Source organism: Enhydra lutris, unplaced genomic scaffold (assembly GCF_002288905.1).
Source record: "Enhydra lutris kenyoni isolate GAN:26980312 unplaced genomic scaffold, ASM228890v2 scaffoldscaffold10, whole genome shotgun sequence".
In the NCBI taxonomy this organism is placed as follows: Eukaryota; Metazoa; Chordata; class Mammalia; order Carnivora; family Mustelidae; genus Enhydra; species Enhydra lutris.
In genome coordinates, this window is record NW_019154094.1 from 9,764,898 (window position 1) to 9,773,996 (window position 9,099).

Below are 9,099 nucleotides of genomic sequence, written 5' to 3' on the forward strand. Positions count from 1 at the left end.
GCCAGGGGAGGGGCTGCCAAAAAATTAGGCCCAGCTCAGAGCCTGGCTGAGCCAGGCTGACTGAGGTGTCAGAGCCCATCCTGAGCCGTGGGGGTCTCTTTGGGGTGCAAGATGACTCAGGTTTGCAGTAGGTGCCAGGGTCTAGGGTGGCGTGCCCTGAGACGGGCTCTAGACCATGACTTTGGAGTGGATCCCTCTTTTATGGGTCTGATTTCCAAAGGGCATGACTGCAGTCAATAAGTGTCTTTATTGGAAGAGAGATCCAGTCTCCTTGGCTCTGCTAGCTCCCTAGGTCAAGAGGATTTCGATGTCAAGCTCCAGCCGGCTGGCTTTGACCTCATAGCGTCCCCGGATCAGGCCCCGGGTTTGGCTGGTGTGCCAACGCCAGTGAGACTGGATGACGCAGGCCGCCTGGCGCGCCTGGAGAAACCGTCTGCGGGCCTGCCACATTCGGACCTGCGCCTGCACCTTCACCACTGCCCACTCCTGGCAGGTGTAGAGTCTTAGTGCCAGGCGCCGTCTCTGCTCCAGCATCTTGGCCTGCACCGACCTCCACCAGCACTGGATGACCCAGGCCCTGAGAGCTGCGTGCAGTAGTGACCGGCGCACCATGTTGCCACGCCACCATGCCTGAATCTTTATGGCTGCCTTCTCCGACTGATCGAGGGAGGGAAGAACACGGAGATGCTCAGTGGGGCGCCCTCCCCTTGCTGTCCCCGTCTGTGGGGCTGGGAAGAAAGGAGGCCCGGCCTAAGTGGCCCTGCCCCTTCATTTCCAGGCCCATTCGTCTGATTTCCAGTCTCCCACTCATTGGAAGTCACGGCTCATCATCCGCGGGGCAGACCCCTGCCAGGTGGGCCTTACTCACATTTTGTGTGTCCATGGCCCTGGTCTTCAGAGTCCACTCATCTGTCAGTTAGGACACCTGAGTCTTTAGCCCCGCCCTCAACTGTTAGTCACGCCCCTCATGAGACCCCGCCCACCTACACACAAGGCTCCCCCTCATCAGGTCCTGTCCCTACACATTTTTGCCACATCTCTCTCCTCTCACCTCTTGCTCGTGTCTCCTCACGGATTGGCCAATCCCCTCATTTGTTGGTTCCTGTCATTTGGGGGGGGCCTGCCCTTATCTCTTGCTTGTGGTATATTTCTCAGACCCCAGTGGCATCCTGAGTCCTGATCTTTCTATGCCTTCTGGTCACGTCTTTCTGCTCCTGCTGGTGGGAGCAAAGCGAGAGGCACACAATTCTAATCCATAGCCGGTTTGGATTTCCAGAAGCTCAAGTGGCAGAGCCCGTGGGAGGGCCTCCAAGCACTGTGTTCGCGGGCAAGTATGATTTCATGTAAAATTTGGGGAAGCAAGGTCCCTTAGCTGCAACTGGAGAGAGCCTCTGTCTCCCCCTCTCTGGTGCCCCCTGTCACCCTTCTATTGGATGGTGGGGAATGGGCTGCAGCCTCTTTTGGGACATGACTAAGGATGTGCCTGCTTACTTTGGGTTAAATGAGGCGGATTTATGGGGTTCACAGTCACCCCTGGGAATAGACAAGTCCTTGCTAGCCATTCCATTAGAGATGGCTTCCTAGAGATTTCCTACCTGTTACCGTGCCATGGAATGAATTTGGGGGGACACAGGGTGCTACAGTGATAGGACAGATATGAACGTGTCCCCCAGTGCTTGGCACCAGAAGTAGCTGGGCGGGGGAGGAAAAGGGAGGTTTGAAAAGTGTGGAGACAAGAGCCGGTCTGTAGAAAGTTCTTGTTATCAGATATGTAAAACCATAAATGGAAGATTCTATTCTCACTGACTCCTGATTAAAACTGAAGTTCTGTCTTGTTGGGAATATACTTGATAACACAGTGAGACAATTATAAAGCATACCATACTTCCTTCTTATTTTGGTGTGAATTCGGTGAAAGAGAATTGATCAGAATTCCTGTGATTTCAGGGCATCAGCTAGGGGAGTTGTTATGAACAGTGTGGAAGGCAGCATGAGAAATCACATTTTATGCATCCGGTCCATCCAAAATAAACACGCTTTTATAAAAAATGACATTGCAAAATCGTCATATGAAGAAGTACTCATGGGTTATGCTGCAAAAAAATGTTGGAAAACCATGATAGATGTGCAACCGTGGTTTGATATAAACGCTGTGTAATGCTTTAGTATTTGCCGACTTTTGAAAATTTACGATTGGTTGCAATTTCTTTATTTGTTCTACATATTCACTTGCCTAATTTTAAGCCTGTAATTTTGCATTCTTTTTCTTAAAGTAGGCCTTCCAAATTATATAAGCTTCAGGTCCCACAAAACCTGGCTCTGCCCTGCCTTGTGCAACCCGGTCTCCTGAGAGCTCAGGGAAAGCTGTGTTTCTAGGATTCAGAGTTAGGACCGGAAGCGCAGACGCAGGTGATGCAGAGATGCTGGGAGTCCTTCGGGGTTTGGAAGGCCATTCTGGCTCTGGCTTCAGCATGTGTCCCAGCATTCATTTTTCTGCATGCGGGTTTGCTGGGGGCCCACGGCCTGTTGGCCTGTGCACTGTCTGCGGCTCCTGTTTTTTGTGTATTTGAAGCCTCGCCTGCTCACTTGTCTGCATGGCCATGGCACTGGCTATTGGGGTGTCTCACAGGTTCTGACCCTATTGTCAACCACACAACCACTTTTGCCTCATGTTAAAAGTCCAATAGGCAGGGGGCGCCTGGGTGTCTCAGTGGGTTAAAGCCTCTGCCTTCAGCTCATGTCATGATCCCAAGGTACTGGGATCGAGCCCCAAATCCGGCTCTCTGCTCAGCGGGGAGCCTGCTTCCCCTTCCCTCTCTGCCTGCCTGCCTACTTGTGATCTCTGTCTGTCGAATAAATAAATAAAAATCTTAAAAAAAAAAAGTCCAATAGGCAGAAGACCCTATTGCTTCCTTTAACGACTGTCAGTCTGGGTGAGCAGAGCGCTGTTATCAGTCTCTCAAAGGCCCCCATCGCTGCACTGATGGCATCAGACATCCATTCACTCAGCCCAGTCCACCAGACTGTGCAGAAGGGATCCACAGGCTGGGGCTGAAGCCGGTGTTCGGAGGCTCCGTGCATCTGGTCTAGGTTGCCAGATCCCACTGTTCTTTGTGGATCTCTCCCTTACTCCAGCTCTGGCCTGGTTAGGTTGTTGCCAGAATATTCTGGCTTTGTCTACTGCTTAGAAGTCCCTGGAAGAACCTGCTCATCCCTTTTATGTTCACGCTTCTGCAGATACTCACAAAGTGGCAGCCGGTGGGGCCGAGGGGTCAGATCACAGAGCACGAGACTTGGCCTCTGTTTCATCAGTTCTCTCCTCCCCAGCTGCTGGCTCTCTTCTGCTTGAATTCTTGCTCTGATTATAAATATGGTTTACCTGTTGCTTGAATTTCAAATAATGCAGAAACATATAAGGTGGAAAGCGAATGTTCCATGAAATCTGTCCCCAAAGCTCGTCCTCCAGAATTTATACCATGCACAGATTAGCTGAAATTTTCTATTAAAAATTATTTATTTATTTATTATTAAGATTTTACTTATTTATTTGAGAGAGCATGAGAGAGAAAGCACATGTGAGGCGGAGAGGCAGAGGGAGAGGGAGAAGCAGGAGCAGGCTCCCCGATGAGCAGGGAGCCTGATGCGGGGCTCGATCCCAGGACCCTGGGATCATGATCTGAGCCAAAGGCAGAGGCTTAACCCACTGAGCCACCCAGGCACCCCCAAAATAATTTAATTTTAACTCATACATTTGAAGCTGAAATTTCTCTCAGCAATCCTTTTTTCATTATTACCACTCCCCGCTTGGAGGACATCCTGAATGATGAGTTACGCCTTTATAGACGCATTACATCCATGCACCTAAAAGAAATCTAAGACTATTTTGGGTGTTTTTATGTATCTTTTTAAGTTGGTGAGATAACAAAAGTCATAGAACATAACATTGACCATTTTACCCATTTTAAAGTGTATAATCGAGTGGCTTTTAGTACCCACCCGGTGCTGTACAATGAATGTCACCACTATCTACTTCCAGTTTCTGTCTTCCATATGTTTTAATTCTAATTTCGTCCCCCCTGACAGAAACCATGTAGCCATTACCCTTCTGTTACCCCACCCCAGGCCCTGGTGACTGCGAATCTGCTTTTAGACTCTATTTCAGATGTTGCATATAAATGGAATCCAAGGCCACATGCCTGGCTTCTTTCACTTCGCGTGTGTTCCAGGTTCATTGTGGTATACATGGCATGTGTCAGGCCTTCATTCCTTTACGGCTGAATACTATTCCACTGCATGGATAGACCACGCATTGTGTGTCCATTCATCAACTGGCAGGTAACTGAGTGGTTTTCCCTCTTTGGTGATTGTGAATACCATTGCTGTGAGCACTTGTGTATGAGTATGAGTTTGAACACCTGTTTTCAGTGCTTTTAGTTATACTCCCAAGAGCGGAATTGTGGGGCCATGTGGGAATTCTGTGTTTAACCCTTTGAGGAACCACCAGACTGTTTTCCACAGCAGCCGGGCCATTTTGCGTTCCCACCAGTCTCCACATGCTTGCCAACATGTGGAGACTCGTTACTGCCCATTTTAAGAAAAATTATAGCATCTCATTCGGGGTTATGGTTTGCATTTCCCCACGATAAATGACATTAAACACCTTTTCTTTTCTTTTTTTTTAAAGATTTTATTTATTTATTTGACAGACAGAGATCACAAGTAAGCAGAGAGGCAGGCAGAGAGAGGAAGGGAAACAGACTTCCTGCTGAGCAGAGAGCCTGACGTGGGGCTCAATCCCAGGACCCTGAGATCACGACCTGAGCTGAAGGCAGAGGCCCCAACCCACTGAGCCACCCAGGTGGCCCAAGTTGAACACCTTTTCATGGGCTTTTGGGGGCATTTGTATATTTTTGGAGAAATGTCTATTCAAATCCGTTGACCACTTATTTAATTGGCTTCTTTGTCTTGTCATTGTTGAGTTGTAAGAGTTCTTTATATATTCTGGACACTGGGACCTTATCAGATATATGATTTGAAAATATTTTCACCCATTTTGCAGGTTGTCTTTTCACTTCCCTCATTAATATCTTTTGATGCACGACAGTTCCTAATTTTGATGATGTCCAATTTATCTATTTTTCTTCTGTTGTTTGTGCTTTGGTGTCACAGCTAAGAATCCACTGCCAAATCCAAAGGTCATGAGGATTACTTCCATGTTTTCTTCTAAGAGTTTTATAGTTTTATTTCTCACCTTTAGGACTTCGGTTGTGAGTTAATATGTCTATATGCTGTGAGATAAGAATCCAACGCCATGCCTTTGCGGGGGTTATCCTGTTGTCCAAGGACCATTCTTTGAAAAGATTATTATTTCCCCTGACTCTTGGTAGCCTTGTTGAAAATCAGTTGAACATAGAGCTGTTGGTTTATTTCTGGTCTTTCAATTCTAATCCATTGATCTACAGGTCTGTCTTTGTACCAGTACCACACCTTGTTGATTACTGTGGCTTAGCAATAAGTTTTCAAATTAAGAAGTTTGTGTCTTCCAACTTTATCTTTTTCAAGGTTGTTTTGGTTATTCCGAGACCTTTGCAATTCCATATGAACTTGAAGATTAGCTTTCTACTTCCGTTAAAAAAAAAAAGGCAGTGGGAATGAAAGGGATCGTGTTGACTCCATAAATCAATTTAGGGAATATTAAGTCTTCTGACCCACGAACACAGAATATTTTGCCATGTATTTAGGTCCCCTTTAATTTCTTTAAACAGTATTTTATGGTTTTAAGTATACAAGTCTTGCATCTGCTTGGTTAAGTTTATTTCTAAGGATTTTTATTCTTTTTGATGTTACTATAAATACAATTGTTTCCTCAGTTTCACTTCTGAATTTTCCATTGCTGGTGCATAGAAATACAAATGATTTGTGTGTTTATTTTGTATGTCACAACTTTGCTGAATTAGTTTATTAACTGTAATAATTTTTTGGTGGATTCTTTCGCATTTTCTACATGTAAGATCATGTGAACTGCAAGTACGGATAATTTTACTTCTACTTTTCCAGTTGGGATGCATTTTAGTTCTCAATTGCCTTGGCTAAAACTTCTGATACAGTGTTGAATAGCAGTGATGAAAGCAGATATCTTTGTCCCTTCCTCATCTTAGAAAAAAAATGTTGTCTTTCACCATTAAGTATGATGTCACTTGTGGGTTTTTCATAGTTGCCCTTTATCAGGTTGAGAAACTTCCTTCTACTCCTAGCTTATTGAATTTTCTTTCTTCCCCCCCCCTTTTTTTTTTTACCATGAAAGGCTATTAGATTTTGTCAAATTCTTTTTCTGTATCAATTGAGATGATCATGTGATTTTCCCCCTTTATTCTATTTACATAGATTTTCACATGTTGCGTCTACCTTGCTTGCATTCCTGGGATAAATCCCCTAAGGTCGCAGCATATAATCCTTTAAATATGCTCTTGGATTTGATTCCCAGTATTTTGCTAAACTTTTTGCATTGCACTTGTGATTATTATTGGCCTTTAGTTTTTTTGTTTCTGTTTTTTTTTTTTTTGGTCTTATGGTTTCTTTGTCTGGCATTGGTGTTATGGCAATACCGGCCTCAGAGAATGAGTTAGGAAGCATTCTCTTCTCTTCACTTTTTGGGAAACATGTTAGAATGAATGGTATCAGTTCTTTAATGTTTGATAAAATTCACCCATGAAGTTGACTAGTCCTGGACTTCTCTTTATTGGAAATATTTAAATTACTGCTTTAATCTCTTTCCTTGTGGTAGGCCTTTTCAGATTTTCTGTTTCTTCTTCCGTCAGTTTTGGTTCTTTGTGTGTGTCTAGGAATTTGCCTATTTCACCATGGCTATCTAATTTGCCGGCATACAGTTGTTTATAAGATTCTCTTGTGATCTTTTTTATTTTATAAGGTCCCTACTTTCATTCCTGATCTTAGTAAACTGAGTCTTTTCTCTTCTCACTTGTTCAGTCTAACAAAGAGTTTTTCAATTCTGTTGGTCTTTTTAGAGAATCAACTTTTGTTTTTATTGATTTGTTGTTTTTCTTTTCTTTTTTTTTTTAAGATTTATTTACTTATTTGAGAGAAAGAGAGAGAGCATGAGCAGGAGGGGCAGAGGCTCTTGAAGAGGAAGAGAGAATCCCAAGCAGACTCCATGCTGAACATGGAGCCCAACTCTGGACTTGATCTCACGTCCCTGAGATTACAACTCAAGCCAAAAGCAAGAGTCAGATGCTTAACAGGTTGACCATCCTGGCACCCCTGTTGTTTTTCTATTTTTTATTTTGTTCATCTCAGGAAGGGAAGCAGGCTCCCCGCTGAGCAGAGAGCCCGATGCGGGGCTCTATCCCAGGACCCTGGTATCATGACCTGAGCTGAAGGCAGAGGCTTTAACCCACTGAGCCACCCAGGCATCACAAAGAGTGGTTTTTTTAAAAAAAGATTTTATTGGGGCACCTGGGTGGCTCAGTGGGTTAAGCCTCTGCCTTCGGCTCAGGTCATGATCTCAGGGTCCTGGGATCGAGCCCCGCATCGGGCTCTCTGCTCAGCGGTGAGCCTGCTTCCCTCTCTCTCTGCCTGCCTCTCTGCCTACGTGTTCTCTCTCTCTCTCTCTCTCTGTCAAATGAATAAAAATTAAAAAAAAAAGATTTTATTTGTTTATTTAGAGAGAGCGTGCATGTGCGTGAGCTGGGGGAGGGGCAGAAGGAGAGAGAAAGAGAAACTTAAGCAGACTCCGAGCTGAGCACCAAGCCCGTTATAGGGCTTGATCTCATGACCCTGAGATCATGACCTGAGCCAAAATCAAGAGTCTGATGCTTAACTGACTGAGACACCCAGACACCCTTAAAGTGTGTTTTTGATTTCCACAAAGTGGTAAATTTTCCAGATTTCCTTCTATTATGAATGATTAATTTTTATTAATATTCTGCTATTCCTGTATATTTCTATTATCATTCTGCTCTGGCCAGAGAAGATACTCTGTGATTTCAGTCTTTCTCAATTTATGGAGACTTGTTTTGTGGCCTTACATATGGTCTGTCCTGAAGAATGTTTAATGTGCCCTCGAGGAGAATGTGGGTTTTGCTGTTGCTGGGTGGGGTGTTCTGTAGAGGTCGGCCAGGTCTGGTGGTTATTTAGTGATGTCCACATCTTCCATTTCCTTGTCCATCTTTCGTCTAATTGACTTATTGATTAGTCTCCAACTATGATTGTTGGACTTTCCATTTCTCCCATGGTTTCCTATATTTTGGGACTCTTGTTACGTGCATATGTGTTTATAATTATTACATATTCTTGATAGATCGATCCTTGTATTACTATATGATGTCTTTTTTGTCTCTTGTACAATTTTTGTCTTAAAGTCTACTGTGTCCGATGTTAGTATATCTACCCAAATCTCTTTTGGGATATGGTTTGCCTGGGATATCTTTTTCCATCCTTCCACTTTCAACTTGTGTTCTTGGATGCAAAGAGAATGTCTTGTAGACACAATATAGTTGGACCTATATTGTCCAACTTGTAGACACAATATAGTTGGACCTAACTTTTTTGTTTTTAATTTTAGAGAGGGAGAAAGGCGGAGGGACAGAAGGAGAGGGAGAGAATCTTAAGCAGGCTCCATGCCCAGTGCAGAGCCTGATGTGGAACTTGAACTCACAACCCTGAGATCATGACTTGAGCCAAAATTGAACCTTGGACACTTAACCAACTGAGTCCCCAGGCACCCTGTTTTGTTTTGTTTTTGAATCTATTCTGTTGTCCTCTGCTTTCTGATTAGGGAGTTTAATCTGTTTAATGTAATCATTGATAAGAAAACTTCTGCCGTTTTGCTGTTTGTTTCTATATGTCATATCCTTGTTTTTTTTTTAAATTCCTCCCTTACTGCTCTCTTTTGTGTTAGATTTTCTAGTTTGCCATTTTGATTTCTTTCTTATTTCCTTTATTATATATTTTTAAATTTTTTATTAGTGTCACTCTGAGGATTACAATGAGTATCTTAATTTACAGTAACCTAGTCAAATTAATACAGTTTAGTTTCAATAGTATATAAAAACTTTGGTCCTACATCGCCCCACCCTATCT

General features: G+C 43.8%; 1 protein-coding gene across 1 annotated transcript; it reads right to left on the reverse strand.

The window, feature by feature from the left end:
• Nucleotides 1–288: 288 nt before the first annotated feature.
• LOC111143770 (IQ motif containing F6) lies at nucleotides 289–904 on the reverse strand. Its single transcript, XM_022497620.1, has 2 exons — nucleotides 869–904; nucleotides 289–657 (listed from the first exon to the last, which is right to left on the reverse strand). The coding sequence occupies exons 1-2, from the start codon at nucleotides 881–883 to the stop codon at nucleotides 289–291; spliced, it is 384 nt and encodes a 127-aa protein (XP_022353328.1). The 5' UTR covers nucleotides 884–904.
• Between the last annotated feature and the right edge of the window lie 8,195 nt (nucleotides 905–9,099).